The sequence below is a fragment of the Abramis brama genome (assembly GCF_963993115.1).
Source record: "Abramis brama genome assembly, chromosome: 3".
Classification (NCBI taxonomy): Eukaryota; Metazoa; Chordata; class Actinopteri; order Cypriniformes; family Leuciscidae; genus Abramis; species Abramis brama.
In genome coordinates, this window is record NC_139965.1 from 54,904,478 (window position 1) to 54,924,081 (window position 19,604).

Below are 19,604 nucleotides of genomic sequence, written 5' to 3' on the forward strand. Positions count from 1 at the left end.
ATACTTGACTTGTGTAGAGAATTTATCTTGAGTTAATTTTTCTGGCTCATTTACATTTTTTTTTTCCTTCGAATAAATAAATAATAGGCTATATAAAAATATACATAAATAAACCCCACTGAATGTCATTATTTTCTTGCTGAGATCAAGATATAACTAGTTTTTGTCTTACACAATTTTGCTTATCAAATCTAAACTAAAGAAAGAAATTACGGATGCTTAAATTTTACTGGAATACATTACATGCATGCTGATTAAGAAAACAAATTCTTGCAGTGTACATGAAAATGACTGGTTAGTTGAAGTTTTGAATATAATTGGAGAATAAAAAAAAGTGATAGAAACTGGATAAATTGTTAGGTCAGGTTTTGAGGATTTGTTGTTTTTTCTGAGCAGACTGAGGTAGAAGCTGTATTAGAGGTATTGCATCTGGGGATGCAATGAAATGTTATTCATTAGTTTCTTTGCCACAAACATTACAGCTGATTAAATTGACTCTATACACCTGCCAAAGCACTCCTCTCATTAAAGTTTGCTGCTCGTGCATTTCATTTAAACACCCTGCCATGCAGAAGTTCAGCATGTTACACAAGAGAGTAGTCAGCTTTTCTTTGGCTCATTTAGTAAGGCAAGAACATTTTCCATAAATGTTAGAATATTCTCTGTTCACTCAGAATGGTTATGTGCCATTAGTATTTCAAATATCTTAATTTGTGTTAGGTTTTAGTGTGGTGACTCTTTAGTTTAGACTCCAAATAAACAAATTATGGATATTTCTTTACCAAAACATTTTGAGTACTGTGAGATTGAGCAACATTTCTTTAGTTTGCATGTTGCCAATTTCAGCACGCTCATATTTGCTTTTCTGTTGCCACTGAGACGGCATGCGGCAGAACCGGCTGTGTCTTCCACTGTGGGAAGCCGCTTATTCAGATCTGACTGACTTCAGATCAGTTTACAGCTGTACCCTTTCAAGGTGTTTCCTGGTGGAAATGAGTGGAATTGCTTAGGGAGGAGTTTCGTGGAAAGCCAGTTATGCAGATCAGGTTTGATGATTTCACATGCAGCCTGAATACGTTCATAACTATTGTAGTGCAATGCATTCCTAGTTTTTGCATAGGCGTGTGCATGTTTCTGTGTCTATGGGCGTCTTTTGAAACACATGACTGTTTGTGCAAGCTTAACAATGATGTCACATTTATGAATCATACAGGAAGGACAACATTGATAAATGAACATTATGTTCAAGGCTGTGTGGATTGACTTATTTTGACAGGTCTTTAAAGGGTTAGTTTATTTATTTATTTATTACGTTCTCTTTATGAATGTTTTGAACCCTCAGAGTTTTGGGTGAATAGACTTTCAAAAGAGAGATGGAAATCACTCGGATTTCATTAAAAATATCTTCATTTGTGTTTTGAAGATTATGGAAATTCTTATGGGTTTGGATGGAATGACATGAGGGTGAGTAAATGATGACAGAATATTTGGTAACACTTTATTTTACTGTGTCCTTGTTACATATGTTACATGTACTTACCATAACAGTAAATTATGCATAATTACATGCAACTAACCCTCAACCAAATCCTAACCCTATAGTGAGCACATGTAGTTAATTATTATTACTCAGTACTTAAATATATAATTACACTATAACAATGACACCTTAAATTAAAGTGTAACCAAATTATTATTATTTTTTTGAGTGAAATAACCCTTTAAGGTGATAATAAACCAGATTAAAATGAAATGAAAGTCGTTTTTCTAGGGCTGTGGAGCGATTAATCGCGACTAATCGCATCCAAAATAAAAGTATTTGTTTACATAATATATGTGTGGGTACTGTGTATAATTATTTTGTATATATAAATACACACACATGCATGTGTATATATTTAAGGAAAATGTGTGATTTATATAATATAAATTATATATATATATATATATATATATATATATATATATATATATATATATATATATATATATATATATATACACATGTAAATATTTCTTAAATATAAACATGCATGTGTGTGTTTATATTATATGTGACCCTGGACCACAAAACCAGTCACATGGGTCAATTTTTTTAAATTGAGATTTATATATCATCTGAAAGCTGAATAAATAAGCTTTCCACTCATGTATGGTTTGTTAGGATGGGATAATATTTAGCCAAGATACAACTATTTGAAAATCTGGAATCTGAGGGTGCAAAAAAATCGAAACATTGAGAAAATCGTCTTTAAAGTTGTCCATTTATGTTCGCGATTGTGCTGCATTCGCTCACAAAAATAAATGTTTTATATATTTACGGTAGGAAATTTAAAAAATATCTTCATGGAACATGATCTTTACTTAATATCCTAATGATTTTTGGCATAAAAGAAAAATCGATAATTTTTACCCATACAATGTATTGTTGGCTATTGCCACAAATATACCCATGTGACTTATGACTGGTTTTGTGATCCAGGGTCACATATAGCCTACTCAGTACACACATATTATGTAAACAAACTTTTATTTTGGATGCAATTAATCGCGATTAATCGTTTCATTTGAGAGTATCTTCTCAAACACTGTAAAAACAATCCACCTATTTCAACTTTTTGAAAGTGTAATCAAATTGGCTGTACAGTACAGGTGATTTCAACTTGAATTATATTAAAAATAAGTTGAATCTCGTATAAAAAAAGTTGAAATTGCTTCATTTTGATGAGTTAAAGTAATGCAACAACATATGTTGCCATGATGACTTATTGACCATGTCACTTTTTTCCGGTGTGATTCTACTCTGAAAGTAACTGACAGGTGCTTATAGGTAAATGTACCCAAAGCGGTAGAAGTTTTTGCTGATCTCACTGAATCTAAATAGACCCTTTCTCAGCACAGCAGCCAGCTGCTTCATTTGTTATTGTTTACAAGGAATCCTCCTCTGAATATCTGGAAGTGTCTGACTAAGCACTTCACTAATAATGCATGAAGTCACTGAAGCTGAATAAATGTTTTAAACCCTGTTGGAGGAAACCATTTTTTCAGTTGGAAATGAAAGGAAAGCGAGTTGGTGGCCGCATTGTGAGTTTGGCATTTATTGGCAAGCCGTAGGGGAAGTGAGGAAACGTTTAGGAAGTCGAGTATGTTTCATAGGATATTGTACTTCAGTCACTGATAAAAATGAATGTCTCTATACATCTGTTTTTGTTTGTTCTGGAGTTGTTTTGTCACCTCCATACAAACGCATTGTGTATTTAATGGCTGTGACCTGACCGGTGTCTGTGCACTCGAAGTGCTGACCGCGTGCTGGAACGCAAACGCATGACCAACAGGAAGCCCACACAGGAAACGGGGCGGCATTGTTGCCTGAAGCCAAAAGAGCCTTCTCCATTCCTCCGGGATTTCTGCCGCTCCCTCAGTGTTGTTTCAGGGTTTCGGGAGCGTGTCATGTTTCGCCTCAGTAGTGTGTCCCGCCAGGGCAAAACTGGTCTTTTTGTGTAGCAATTGTAGTGGGTTTGCTGTAAGAGGAGGATGTTATTCATCACAGAGTGACATGTTTTTAGTTCTGTGGCGTGTGGCCGTCCCATATTCCTCACAGTGGGTATTTGTCCATGTTTCAAAACTGTATGAATTTCTTTCTTCTGCTGAACACAAAAGAAGATATTTTGAAGAATGTCGGTAACCAAACAGTTGATGGACCCCATTGACTAGGAAAAAAATACTATGGAAGTCAATGGGGTGCATCAACTGTTTGGTTACCGACATTCTTCAAAATATCTTTTTTGGGCTAGGTTTAATTTGTGTGTAATTTATTAGGGGTGGGCGTTGTAGTAACAACTTGTTTTCATGACTGACTTATTCAAACATACATTAAATATTGAAGAACAAGTTGAGTAAAAGTATAATGAATATGCACATATTTATTAAAATACTCCCCTATAGTTATTTTTTATAGCTTACTATTGAGTTTTATGGACATTGGCTTTTCTGAGGTAAATGTAATGTTAAAATCTGTTTTATTGACTTCTTTCCGCAGTTTTGGGGAAAGTTACTTTTAAAAGAAATGCTTTACAAACAATATTGCGTTACTCCTTAAAAAAAGTAACTAATTGCATTACTTAGTTATTTTTTATGGAAGGTAATGCATTACGTTACTTTTGCATTACTGTTTCTGTTTACTGTTACTTGTTTGAAAAAGTAACCCAGATATTTTTTTGTAAATTTAAAAGTAATGTTACTTTACTATTTACTTGAAAAAAGTAATCCGATTACGTTACTCGCGTTACTTGTAATGCGTTACCCCAACACTATCTTTTCGTGGTTGTAACACTGATTGAGTGATTACATTAGACATGATTCATTTCTACGGAGCCCTGCACACGATTTACTAATTAGTTCCCTCGATTTGCTAAATCGTGTGGACGATATAGCAAATCAAGGGAACGAAATGGTAAATTGTGCGCACTATTTAGTAAATCGAGTAAATCATCATGTGCGGGGCTCCGTACATTTCAGTATGTTGTACTGTTTTTGTTTTTTTCAACATACCTTCTGATTTTCATTCATGTTTATTTCATGCTATAACTAGTAGTAAAGAGGAAGGGATAATTGTTCACGGCTACAACGATCTGTCACGCCACAGAGCGGCAAAACAACATTAATTGTTTGAATTTCATAATTGACAGAAGATAAGACTTGCTTCATATCAAAAGCACAAAGCTTATTGTGATTTATTGGATGGGAGGCCATGCTACAAATGTTTAGTGTATGTAAGGTTCACTCATCAACTGAACTGCATAGACTAAAAGATTGATTCTTGGGATTTAACAATCCATATCGGTTCATCAAAATCGAGACATTATATTTTCAACCCAGCCTTATAAAATGTCAAAATCATTGTTTGTTTTTATTGCATAACTATCCATCTGTCATTTTCCGCAAGTGTTTCTCATACAAATTATTTTCAGACTCGTCCCTCAGTTGGATATTTTTATCATGCTTGCATTGCAACATTATGATACATTTCAAACGCATCATTACATTGCTGTTACATTGCCAGATTACTGTTGACATGAGTTTGCATAATCTGTGTGTTGTGATTTAGACTCAGACATTTTGTAATTTCTCAAACACAAGAATGTTGCGTTCATTAGCATCTATTTCACAACGTTACATTTGTCATACATATCCACTTTTCACAAGGATAGGATATCTGTAAATGCTAAATAGCATGATATGTTGCTGCTTCAAATAAGTCTGGTACGTACCCATAATGTGATCCAATTTGGCCACATTTCTTTGTCAAGTCAAATCATGAGTTATGTGGAAAAATTGAGTTGGAGTTGAAGAATGAGTCAATGAATTAAAAAAGCAGAAAAGCACATTAAACTTTTTGAACTTGTAAAGAGCATTGTGATAGAAATACATTTTCTTATTTTAAATTAACATTAATTTACATTGAGTAGTGTTACAAATGATGTCGTAAAATAATCTTTTAGAGTGATTTACACCTGCAGGGGCTTCATTATTCTGTGAATCTCCTCTGTCAATCTGTGGAGGGATCTTTACTTTAGCTTAGGAAAGATATTAAACCATTAGTGATTAGACAGTTCATCGAAGCCTTAAATTTTGTACATTACAGAACCTTGAGCTCCATGTTCAGATAAATTATAATCTTATTGCTGTAGTCATGGTAGGTAATTAATACGTAGGTAATATAAAACTAATGGATAATGTAAGTAGGAGAAAGAGCCATTTATTATTGTACTTAAAGTCTTAAATATTCCATTAGAATTCAATGTAATGTGAGTAAGACGATGAAATTGTTTTTGTGCGTGTTCCACAGAACATGTTTGGAATGTCTGAATTTAAATTTTGGGGTTAACTATCCCTTTAAATGTGTTGCATAGTTTGTTTTCAAGACCAAGAATAATCAGGATTTTACTTCCCACATATTCTTAGCACAAAAATGTCAGTTTAAGCGAGTCGTAAATTAGGAAGCTGATCAAAGGAAAATGAAAGGTAATGAAAGCACAGGAAATGATCTCATCTGTAGTTCAGACATTCCAGCTCTTTATAGAATGGATGAGGGAATTTCTTACATTAGGAAAGAAGAGGAAGAGTCCCATTGCATGACTGAAACCAGACTGTAACCATTACTGTATATTTTGAAATGTCTGGTTTAGTAGCTATGATGGTTTGGTGCCTAGATATGGATAAAGGGCCGCCTTGTGTTTGGAGTCTAATAAAGAATTGGGATTTGGTCCATCGGTTGTATCAAAGATCATAAGTCTGATCACTTAGCACACCTCTCCTCAACAAGCCGTGCAATAGGGCGCTGCAGGGATGACACATTTTTAGCCAAAACACAGAAACTAGTTAGCATTTTAGCACTTCCGGTTCCATCATCCTGAGGTCAGTGGGTTTTTTTAATGGGTTTTTGGTTAAATGCTTGAAGGTCTGTGGTTAATAAGCTCAAGATATTTTCATGTTTTATTCTACATCATAATATACACCAGTAATATCCCCTTGTGTTTTTTTAAGCTTTTACTTGTCTTGAAAATGGTGGTTGATAACAAAATGGGACTACAGAGGTTGTCGGGACATTAAACGTCATCTTCACATTTATGCATTATGCATATAGCATATATTGCCAAAGTTTAATGGTTGGGGTTAGTGGTTTGTTAAAATCCACAACCCCAACCATTAAACTTTGGCAACATTGCTCTATTTGTGCAATCAAATAGATCCCTGCAATGAAGTATTTTTATAGGCCAAACTGGAACCATTGAACCAAAACTTGACAAAAACCCAGTTGAACTTTTCCATTGGTATTTGGATTATAAAGACAACGATATGGTGAAAGCGAACTAATCAGTAGATGAGTTTACTTGTTTAGAGTGATCACTTTGGATAAAAGCATATGCTATATGCATAATGCATAAATGTGAAGATGACGTTTAATGTCCCGACAACCTCTGTAGTCCCATTTTGTTATCAACCACCATTTTCAAGACAAGTAAAAGCTTAAAAAAACACAAGGGGATATTACTGGTGTATATTATGATGTAGAATAAAACATGAAAATATCTTGAGCTTATTAACCACAGACCTTCAAGCATTTAACCAAAAACCCATTAAAAAAACCCACTGACCTCAGGATGATGGAACCGGAAGTGCTAAAATGCTAACTTGTTTCTGTGTTTTGGCTAAAAATGTGTCATCCCTGCAGCGCCCTATTGCACGGCTTGTTGAGGAGAGGTGTGCTAAGTGATCAGACTTATGATCTTTGATACAACCGATGGACCAAATCCCAATTCTTTATTAGACTCCAAACACAAGGCGGCCCTTTATCCATATCTAGGCACCAAACCATCATAGCTACTAAACCAGACATTTCAAAATATACAGTAATGGTTACAGTCTGGTTTCAGTCATGCAATGGGACTCTTCCTCTTCTTTCCTAATGTAAGAAATTACACTTCAAAATGAAAATGCTGTCATCATGTACTCACCCTCAAGTTGTTTCAAACCTGTATGAATTTCTTTCTTCTGCTGAACATAAAAGAAGATATTTTGAAGAATGTCAGTCCCATCAACTGTTTGGTTACCGAAATTCCTCAAAATATCTTCTTCTGTGTTCAGCAGAAGAAAGAAATTCATACAGTTTTGAAACTACTTGAGGGTGAGTACATGATGACACAATTTTCATTTTGAAGTGAACTAATCCTTTAAGTTTGAGCAATTATAGTGAGGTTTGGCTTAGCAAATACCACTGATGATCATCTAGTTAATGAACCGATCTTACAGTGTACAGTAGGTAGTGTGGACTCTGTAGCTTTCAAATGGCCTGTATTTTTGTCATTCACCTCTTTTTTTTTTTTTTTCTGTGCTACCTCACCCTTGCTCTTGCTGGCCAAGTTTGTGTCATGCTGGGATGAATTACCATAACCGGTGGCTCATGAGTTCAGGAGAAAAAACGTCACCCATAATGTCAGCATTTTCCGCTCTCCAGCTACATCATCACCTGATTGTGGGAGCTATGATTCGCTCTGCGCCACGCTGCTTTCTATTACTGCCAGTGATGATAAGACTGCAGAGGCAGGGACTCATGTTTCCAGCCTTGTGACATCTGAGAGGTCCAAACAGAAGTAGTTGTGACCATGTGTGGGTTGGTAAAACGAAGTAATAAAAAAAGTTATTAAAACGTCTCTAACAAAGAAATGGAATTCTTACCCTGGGTAACTTTATCCAGGGGCTTTTTTATTTTATTTTTTCAGTAATGCTTCCTCTGTGCTGCTTCCTGAAAAATGGCTCCTTGTTGAAATAAAAGTCAGCAGTTAGATCTTGGGTTAAAACAAAATTCAGTTTTTCTGCTGTATGTTTGCTCAAAGAAGGAAGTTCCTTTGATCTGAGTGATGGAAGTTGAAGTTATATTAGACGGTGACATTCTGGAGGATTTTTGTTTCCATGGCATGCTATAAAAAGTCTGTTAAAATATTGCTCAATGTAATGTTTATATGAAGAAATTTTCCATATTGATATATATTTCATAGATGTTTTGCCCGTATTTTGAATCTTATTGCCCATGTTTTAGGGTTAAAGGAAATGTCCGTAAACCTAACAATGTCCTACCCTTTTCCATTTTTTACAGATTTGTTTTCTTACATAGTTTTGTAATTTTATTAACTTTTACTTTTTTTAAAACCGTAATTTACTTTTATCTCCACCTTTTAAACTCTTTTCAGATAGCCGATAACCGATATATTGGCAAATTTGTCATTTTTTTGAGCCTGATTACAAAACAAAAGTTTCACCATTAAAAGCCATATCCCAAGCACACTTTTATAGTGTTCACATTATAATTTTATGTAGCCTATATGACTTGTGCTGCACATGTTGCACTTAACTGTATTTTCCTTTTTGAAGTGATTCCAACGGGCAAGTCATTAAGATATCATGAAAATTCATTGTCTCTTTTTCTGCATTTCTGTAATGCGATATTTTATCAAATAATGTGGTAAAAGTAATACCAACCAGAATGCAAAAAAAATATTAATGGTCCTAAAGTAGTTTTCATTGTGAAATATGACCTAGACAGTCTCATGAAGATTGAATCGGCCTTTTTCAAAATTTGGCTTAAAATCAGAACTTATTAATAGAGTGAACAGATGATCAATAGACTTTTCAGGGGGGGGGGAAACACCTGAACATGAACATCATGTTCAAACTAGTTGTTGGCTCAAACTGGAGCATGTGTTTGCAGAGGTGTGTCTCCAGGGCTCCCAATCCTGAAGACGAGAGCTCTTTAGCAACACTGTATCTTAAGTGATCACCCTGGAATGTGTTCTTCTGGCAGACTGTGACCACATTAGAAATGAGAAAGGAACCTCACAGGCTCAAGTAGGTGTTTTTGCCTTGTTTACGTGCTGTTTCTTTGTTAAATCTCTGCAGAAATACTGTTAGTGGGTCAGTGGTCAAACTGTGCTCTGGTCACCTTAAAACTACTTCTGAGTTGTTTGAATACCAGTGTGAATGAAATGCTGTTCAGCAGGTTTCTGTTGCTGTCTGTGTACTAACACGTTCTGAGAAAAAATAACATCATCTTAACATGTATGCTTTCTCAAGTTTGATGACTTGCTCGTTTGTTGATGCTTTTCTTGCTTTTCTGAATGAGCGACAGTCACAAGAGCTGGAGACAAATATGTAGTCAGGTCATTTTGGGACACACATAGTTTAACAGCATTTGCTGAAACTGAACTTGAAACCAAAAGTAATCATCTTATTTTTGGCTAAGTTTTCACCAAATCAAACGGTTCTGCGGTTTATCTTCTCCAGACCTCCACACCACAATCTCAGAGCCAAAAAATGTCCTGTTCAGTTGTTAACTCTTTCCCCACCAGCATTTGTATCATTTTCACAGAATTTCTATTCATAATAAATTAGTTACTTCCTTTTAATTTGGTAGGATATTAATAGATACTAGTTATGTTTAGATGTTTTCCCGGTACATTTTTGCCATGTCTGCTTTTAAAGGACTTGTTTTGCTCTTTTTGTGATATCTGGCAACCCGTCACCTAAAGCTTTAATCAAGAGAGGTTCAAAAGTGTCAAGTTCATCAAGTTCATAAGTGACTAGGAGAACAGCAGTAAGAAAACCGAACAGCAGCTACTGTTAGTGTTGACTAAGTAGTGTAAATTATACACACCTTGTAACTGCGCCATTATTTTACATAGCTCGGTGAACACCGACACACCGCGCTCCCTCTCAGTGTGTGTGCACGCGCGCGTCTTTTGCATCAGTAAAATGCGATCGGTTAATTTGATTGACAAGTTGTCAAGAAATATATAACTCGCGCTGCACATTTAGTAATTTTGCCTCAGATACAGGATTATACATTTGCTTTAACAAGCAGGTTGTTCATTAGCACGGCAACCGCTCGCATGTCATACTGAATGCGAGTTTCGTGTTTAAAAAGTAAATATACATACAGTAAGAGACAGAAAGATGCAGATAACTATACATTATTTAAGGTTATTTCTATTCGTTACGATATATTGATATATGAACTGTTGTTGTCAAGTAAGCTTCATGCTTTTGCGATCGTGCACTCCTCTAAACTGTAGCCTATGGGTGCTGCACTGCTCTAGTTGACTGCTGCGCCTTTTCCCCCGAAAATATCACGTTAACAACAACCCTTTAGAAAACGTAATTCCTTTGTGGATCCTCTTGATCTGCTTTCTCCATGTTTCTTTGACAAATCTCAGTGTCTCAGTCTCTCGCACGCTGCACGTGAGTTAACCACGCCCACTTATTTACATGTCGCGGTATACACGGAATGAAAAAATCTGTTACGTAGACATTTTCTACCGTGGTAACGATATATACCGTCATACCGCCCAGCCCTATGTTGTATGAATATCTAAACATGCAATATATCAAAAGAAAGAACAACCTGCTTTATTCTAGCTTAAACATTTTGAGCAAAAAGCTGAGATTTTTGTCAAAGATTACATCCAGATCAGATTCAGAACGATGATCAAAACACAGATGGAGCAGATCGAGTCCATCAACACCCCAAAGCTTGCACAGTTATAGCTCGTCCTGGGTCGACATTTCATTCAGTAACATTAGGCACTATGAAGTTTTGATTTATATGCTGTTTATTGTTGATGATCTTGTTATTTTACAAATGCATCTGCTTCCCTATGCTATTGCTTGTTTCTGCTGCTTCTTTGCCGGTGTTTTGATCAGAATATTCAGCACTCTTTCAGAAGATGTGTAATAGCGCCCCCTACTGTTCAACAGTGAAAACACGGAAAGCTGGAAATTTTCATCAATGGCGGAGAAGCGTTGTCTCACAAATGACGAAAATTTCCATCAGTGGCGGGGAAAGAGTTAATATTGGTATCACAGGAATGCATTATTTCAGCATGGTCTCAGAAAATCTTGAAAAGGTTCTTTCTCTTAAACAAAGCACTACTTTTGGGTAACATAGCCTAGGCCTACTAGAAACGATAAATCAGTATAAAGTTGTGGTAATGGTTTTAAAACCATGCAGTTATGCAGAAACCGCTGCATGATGAAGAATGGACTTTGCATTGGGCCACTAAGCAGAAAAAAGGTTGTCATTGACCAAAAATGGTCAATTATTGCAATGGTTTTTTGTTTTTTTATGGGAGTAGGTCTCTAGGAGAGTTTGCATACAGTAAAACTCCTCCAATGCATCAGTCAGGGTGGAGAGCATGTTTTCAGATCCATGGGTGTGTTTCAAAATGCTCCCTGGTTCTGTAATATGTGCACTGCTCAAGGGAGTCAGCCATTTCTAGTGCTGTCGCATCGTCAAAATCATCCCTGGGCACTGAAATCTTTGCTACCTGGAACTTCCCAAACTCCACATGGATTCTACCCTGTGTGTTGTGATGAATGGGAATGTTATTAGGAAGCTTTGACCTCTTTGGCTGCAAAAACTAACTACACAATAAGGATATTGTTTAGACAACAGTGATGTTAAAAGACAATTATTTTTTTTTCAGTAATATTCTGAAATATTATCGGACTGCACCGACACTACCAGATGAGATTGAAACTTGAGCTGGATAGGGACACTTGTCTTCTGTAGAGCTGCTTTTGTCAATGCTGTAAAGTTAACCAATTGATTTAATCAATGAATTGAATCAACATTGCACTAAATTTAGCTGAACAATGGCACTATTGTCCTCTGTAGAGTTGCTTCAAAGCTGAATTTAAATTGTTTCATAATTGATCAACTTCGCAAGATCGACACTGTTATTGAACTGAACTGAATCAACATTGAACTGACTCAAAGTGAATAATGACAGTATTGTCCTTTGTACAGATGCTTATAGCTGAGCTGAACTCCTTTCATAATTGATTAACTTTAAACATTTATTGAACTGAACTGAATTAACATTGAACTGACTTGAGATGAATAACAGCACCATTACCTTCTGTAGAGCTGCTTTACTGCTTAAATTTAAAATGTTTAATTTTGCAGTTTGAACACTTATGATTCTGCGTATTACTGTAAAGCTGCTTTGAAACAGTCTGACTCTGAATTGTATAAAGCACTATATAAAAAAATGACTTGACTTACTACAGTTTTGCTTTAATGCACGTCAAATCATGTCATGATTGACTCATCCTAATGTGAAAGATATTAAGGCCATTGCCACTGACTGAATTAATTTTAACCGCACAATATACTGATTTTCAATTGTAAGCAACAAAGAAGCTGCCATTGTATATTTTCAGTCTTTTATTGCTTTTCTGTGCACTTGCCAAGACCGTGATGTCAGCTTGCTTGCACCTTGCATTCTGTAGAAACAAGTTGGTGCAAAGTCATAAAAAAGTTAAACAATAATGTTATTTAGCTCAGCAGTGCCAGTTGGATGAGCTGACCTACTGACTTTTGCACGGTTTTGAATGAATAGCCACTCCTCCCGTTAATGATTTATAAGGAGGTGTTTATAATGACAAGCGTTTCTGTGTTGTCGTTAGAGTCTCAATTTGCAGGAATCAATGTATGCGATTAGTCGGGCTCAGATTCAAAGTGTAGATTAAATTGCGAGCGAGTTATTCAAGCAGGCGTGTTCATTGCTTCCAGAATTCATGCATTTGCTTCTCTCCACAGAGTGAGTCCTGCTCATCCTAAGGCTGATGTCCTTCAAGAGTAGCGTCAGAAACATGGATGACCCTTTAAAGGTTGACTGATTCCAGCTGACACCTCATGTGTGCTTTATAACTATGCTGCGAGTCACTAGAGGCCTTATGGCCACAGTATCCGCCAACAACTCGCCAAATTCCCCAACTCAATTCAGGGAATGATCAAACCATCCTGTCTAGGACATACACATCAAGAGACCTCTTACATACAGGTCAGTAGCAAAAATAAAGGCTTTTACTCAATGATTGACTGGGAAGCAGACCTTAAAAGCCTCAAGTTAAATAGTCATAACAACCTTTTTCCAACAGTACCATCTTTTGTTTGTGAAATCATTACTTGAAATTACATTTCAAACCTTCTTTAACAAGTAAATGTTCATCAGCAGGAAGGCAAATACCCCAAATCCAATGGCATGGGTCAAGTTCTTCAAGAGACCAGGAGGCAATCTTTCCAAGTCTTACCAGCCGGGATCTATGATGTCCTTGGCCCCCACCAAGGGACTACTAAATGAGCCGGGACAGAACAGCTGCTTCCTCAACAGTGCAGTGCAGGTTTGTGTTTACCTGAGGGAACTTTTTTCATTCTTTTCATCCATTTATCTCTCTATCCATCTATTTATCAATTGATACACACACATTACCATTAAAGGTTTGGAATCATTAAGATTTTTAAATGTTTTTGATTGAAGTCTTACGCTTACCAAGCCTGCATTTATTTGATCAAAAATACAGTAAAAAAATTAATATTGTGAAATTTGATTACATGATGAAAAGCTGAATTTTCAGCATCATTACTCCAGTTTTCAGTGTCGCATGATTCTTCAGAAATCATTCTCATTTGCTGCTCAAAAAACATTTCTTATAATTATTATACATTTTTAAAACAGTTGTACTTAAGTTTGTGGAAACCATGATACATTTTTTACACATCATGTGTGAAATATATATCGTTTGTAACTAAATAAATGTCCTTGTTGTAGGTTTTGATCAAATTAATGCATTGCTCAATAAAAGTATTAATTTCTTTTAAAAAAAACGTACTGACCGCAAACTTTTGAACTGTATATATATTCACAGTTCCACATAGATATTCTTACCAGTGGTACTTTGAGGTAGATGAATATGGTAATGTTAATAATTTTACTATATTATTTAATCATGAACATAATGACATTTAACATGGCTATTAACATTCACTGTCTAATGGCTTCAGCTTTGAACAAACGAAATACTGTTACCTAGTATATCATCTACATATAAAAGTCAGATCAACTGGACTTACAAGAGTAACGTAAAAATATCACCCACCCCCGTAAACATTCTAACTAGCTTATGACTCACATTGAGTTCCGACCACAGCAACCTGTCATCTCCTCCTCAGAGTATTTACGACATCCCAACTCCACCCATCAACCCCCAAATCTTGCTCACAACAGTGTTTGTCATGCTCCTAGTCCGCTAGTTACTGCAAGCCAGTTTTCCCTCTTGGATAGGATCATGGACATTATGATTGAGTGTATCTCTTCCTCTCTCTGTTATCTTGTTCCTGTACTCATCACCATAGAGTGAAGAGGTCATACTCAGACTAAGTTGTCTGGGGCCTAAGGGAAAGAGACAAGAGTGAAGAGTAACCTTACACTGCCAGTCCAAACACACACACACACACACACACACAGATGAACATCTCTCACCCCCTCATCCTCTGTCATAGCCTAATCTCCCTTAAGCTGTTCCACCAAGCAAGGACAATGAGTCATATTTCTCAGAGTTTTAAGAACAAAAGGACTCCCAATAAGAAAAGGCAAATGCAAAATAATGCATGGCCATCGGATGTTGACTTTAAGATTGTCACTTTGAAGCGTCATGCAAAATCAGAAGAATGAGTAGTTTAGAAAGATACATTGGAGGAGAAGCACACCATTTAGAGGAGATCCCTACCTAGATAGGATTTTGAGGCAGCACATTTCTGACAGGAAGGCTGTTTCAAACAGTAGACGGCAAATTATGGCAAATTTAGTTTTAGTTTTAAAAAATGACGGTGTGAATGCTAAGCAAACCAGGACTAAATGTATCATTTTTTTGTTCTGGACCAAGAGAACTGAAGTGTGAACACACCCTTAGAAAGTAGCTGCCTATGTAGAAAGTAGACTGCGAGGCAGCTCATTTCAGCTTGGAGCAGAGATGTAGTAAATGTTTGTCATTCATTGAGGTGAGGTATTTCTAAATCTGAATTTCCTGTTATTTCCATGCACTCCAGGTGCTTTGGCACCTCGATATCTTCAGACGGAGTCTTCGTCAGCTTCCCAACCACTACTGCTTGGGGGACTCCTGCATCTTTTGCGCTTTGAAGGTATTCTCATGGCCAAACTCATCATAAAGCAGCATTTAATACTTTCTTTAATGAAAAGTTTTTGTGTTTGTGTTAAAAAGCACTTCATGTTTGTTTTGCAGGGAATATTCTGTCAGTTTCAGCACAGCCGAGAGCGAGCGCTACCCTCAGACAACCTGCGTAATGCACTAGCCGAAACCTTTAAGGATGAGCAGCGCTTTCAGTTAGGCTTCATGGATGATGCTGCTGAGTGCTTCGTAAGTGTCTTTGTGTGTGATTTTGTGAGTCAGACTGAGGAACTTGCCATGATATGCATACATTTTGATATGTAGGGCTGGTTGATTGTGGCTAAAAAAAAAAAAATATATATATATATATATATTAGGGGTGTGACGAGACGCTTACTCCACGAGACGAGACGAAACACGAGATTGGGTTCACGAGAACGAGACAAGACGAGATTTTTACACAATTTTTAAGAAATCCTCAATGATGAAATATATGAATGGAAAATAGTCTTTTATTCAACTGAAAATCACAAAATGCAAAACAATTTATGTGCATTTTGAAATCAACTTGTAATGAATGTTATTTTACTTCTATTTTAATGAATTCTATGCAGTAGGACATGCAAACACTGCAAAATGATTTGCTATAAACTCTACTTCTGCCTGTACGATTTCACATGAGAAATCTAACTCCTTTCCACAAATCGAACATAAAAAAATAAAACAGTATAAATAAAATAAATATAAATAACTGAAATAACACTTTAAATGCAAACAGTAAGTGTGTATCCATAATCAAAGTACTGCTCTCTCAAAACTACAAGTTCAAACAGAAACAATTTTTTTCTTCAAGCATGAAAAAGAGATAAATTAACTAAGATAAGCCTAAGATATGGTCATGTTCTTTTTCAAGAATATAAGCATGTCGACGATTTCTGGCAGCAGTTGAGACCTTTGGGCAGTAACTAGGGCTGCACGATACGAGGAAAAGCTGCGATGTGCGATAACATTGTTTAATATTGCGATGTCGATATGACTTGTGATATGTGAATGTTAGCTATACTGTTCCCATGTCTTAGTGCTTTAATAGGTTCTTTGCGTGATAGGTCAAATGTTTATTACCTGCCTGGTTCAGATTACACTATTTTAGCGCGATTTTGGCACGTTCCGTTTCGTGGAGACTCGTAAAGGACAACGGGCGTCGGGACGCAAGATTCCATCGTTTCATTTCGTATAGTGTGTCATAGTGGGCGACAACGCGTCTGTGATGCTTCACGACAGAAAGACTAGCATGTTTAATTTTAACGGTCCTCCACGACGGGTTGAGTGTGAGCGAGAGTGAGTGAGAGTGCGGTTACAGTGAGTGTGCGTGTGTGTGTGTGTGCGCGCGCGAGTGAGTGAGTGACCGAGGGACAGTGAGTGTGTGTGTGTGCGGAGTGTGTGTGTGATTGGCCCGGCACACAAATGATTTAAAAGTGGCAGGGGCATCTTCAATACAAATTTCACCCTCACGCTCCATCACGCTGACATCACAACAACTCACGAGACAAAGTTTTTTTTTTTTTTTTTTTTTTTTATTCACGAGACAAAGTTTCACCTCGACGAGAAATCTCGTCGCGTTTTAATCTCGCGAGATCTCGTAACACGAGATCTCGTCACACCCCTAATATATATATATATAATATATATATATATATATATATATATATATATATATATATATATATATATATATATACATATATATATACATATATACATACATATATACATATATATATATATATATATATATATATACATATATATATATATATATATATATATATATATATATATATATATATATATAAATATATACATACAGTGAGGAAAATAAGTATTTGAACACCCTGCTATTTTGCAAGGTCTCCCACTTGGAAATCATGGAGGGGTCTGAAATTGTCATCGTAGGTGCATGTCCACTGTGAGAGACATAATCTAAAAAAAAAATCCAGAAATCACAATATATGATTTTTTAACTATTTATTTGTATGATACAGCTGCAAATAAGTATTTGAACACCTGTCTATCAGCTAGAATTGTGACCCTCAAAGACCTGTTAGTCTGCCTTTAAAATGTCCACCTCCACTCCATTTATTATCCTAAATTAGATGCACCTGTTTGAGGTCGTTAGCTGCATAAAGACACCTGTCCACCCCATACAATCAGTAAGAATCCAACTACTAACATGGCCAAGACCAAAGAGCTGTCCAAAGACACTAGAGACAAAATTGTATACCTCCACAAGGCTGGAAAGGGCTACGGGGAAATTGCCAAGCAGCTTGGTGAAAAAAGGTCCACTGTTGGAGCAATCATTAGAAAATGGAAGAAGCTAAACATGACTGTCAATCTCCCTCGGACTGGGGCTCCATGCAAGATCTCACCTCGTGGGGTCTCAATGATCCTAAGAAAGGTGAGAAATCAGCCCAGAACTACACGGGAGGAGCTGGTCAATGACCTGAAAAGAGCTGGGACCACCGTTTCCAAGGTTACTGTTGGTAATACACTAAGACGTCATGGTTTGAAATCATGCATGGCATGGAAGGTTCCCCTGCTTAAACCAGCACATGTCAAGGCCCGTCTTAAGTTTGCCAATGACCATTTGGATGATCCAGAGGAGTCATGGGAGAAAGTCATGTGGTCAGATGAGACCAAAATAGAACTTTTTGGTCATAATTCCACTAAACGTGTTTGGAGGAAGAAGAATGATGAGTACCATCCCAAGAACACCATCCCTACTGTGAAGCATGGGGGTGGTAGCATCATGCTTTGGGGGTGTTTTTCTGCACATGGGACAGGGCGACTGCACTGTATTAAGGAGAGGATGACCGGGGCCATGTATTGCGAGATTTTGGGGAACAACCTCCTTCCCTCAGTTAGAGCATTGAAGATGGGTCGAGGCTGGGTCTTCCAACATGACAATGACCCGAAGCACACAGCCAGGATAACCAAGGAGTGGCTCTGTAAGAAGCATATCAAGGTTCTGGCGTGGCCTAGCTAGTCCCCAGACCTAAACCCAATAGAGAATCTTTGGAGGGAGCTCAAACTCCGTGTTTCTCAGCGACAGCCCAGAAACCTGACTGATCTAGAGAAGATCTGTGTGGAGGAGTGGGCCAAAATCCCTCCTGCAGTGTGTGCAAACCTGGTGAAAAACTACAGGAAACGTTTGACCTCTGTAATTGCAAACAAAGGCTACTGTACCAAATATTAACATTGATTTTCTCAGGTGTTCAAATACTTATTTGCAGCTGTATCATACAAATAAATAGTTAAAAAATTATACATTGTGATTTCTGGATTTTTTGTTTTAGATTATGTCTCTCACAGTGGACATGCACCTACGATGACAATTTCAGACCCCTCCATGATTTCCAAGTGGGAGAACTTGCAAAATAGCAGGGTGTTCAAATACTTATTTTCCTCACTGTACATACATACATGTTTTTTTTATATCATACTCTTAATGAACAAGCATAAAGTGCATTACGATCAATGCAACATATCAGACATTTAGATATAGCCCAGGAATACATACTGTGTTATGTATTATTATAATTCCTTAAATAATAATAATATTATTATTATTATTATTATTATTATTATTATTATTATTATTTTCTAGATAAATATATATTTAGACTTTATAAATGTCTTTATCACATTTGTCCTATTATCTTTTTTTTCTTTTTTTTTCTTTTTTCTTTCTTTTCAGGTTGTTGGTAGTCTTTGGCAAAGTGACCTCTCAATTTTTTTTTACAATTTGTCACATTTGTGGATAATATCCAACCCAAGTGCTTAATTTAATATAGTAATTTTTGATTGATGTTTTTTTATTTAAAAAAAACTGGGAACTTTGATAAAAATTTCCAAATGAAGCTCAGATGCTATTATGTACAGTATCCACAGCACAGTTCATGCACCCTTGTCCTAATCTCTCTCTCTCTCTCTCTCTCTCTCTCTCTCTCTCTCTTTCTCTCTCTCTCTCTTTCTCTCTTTCTCTCTTTCTCTCTTTCTCTCTTTCTCTCTCTCTCTCTCTC

At 36.5% G+C, this 19,604-nt stretch overlaps 1 protein-coding gene across 4 annotated transcripts in view; it reads left to right on the plus strand.

Annotated features, from left to right (window-relative positions):
• Positions 1 to 19,604, plus strand: part of usp53a (ubiquitin specific peptidase 53a) — a 57,214-nt gene that overhangs the window by 1,125 nt on the left and 36,485 nt on the right. The window contains exons 2-6 of one of the 4 annotated variants that reach the window (XM_084109444.1): positions 1,424 to 1,464; positions 13,157 to 13,400; positions 13,572 to 13,740; positions 15,446 to 15,538; positions 15,640 to 15,774. In XM_084109444.1, coding sequence (XP_083965570.1) covers positions 13,597 to 13,740; positions 15,446 to 15,538; positions 15,640 to 15,774 — 372 coding nt within the window. In that variant the 5' untranslated portion in view covers positions 1,424 to 1,464; positions 13,157 to 13,400; positions 13,572 to 13,596. Of the gene's footprint in view, positions 1 to 1,423; positions 1,465 to 9,273; positions 9,406 to 13,156; positions 13,401 to 13,571; positions 13,741 to 15,445; positions 15,539 to 15,639; positions 15,775 to 19,604 lie in introns of those variants that run through there. The other 3 variants (XM_084109443.1, XM_084109445.1, XM_084109442.1) reach the window with 3 other exon arrangements.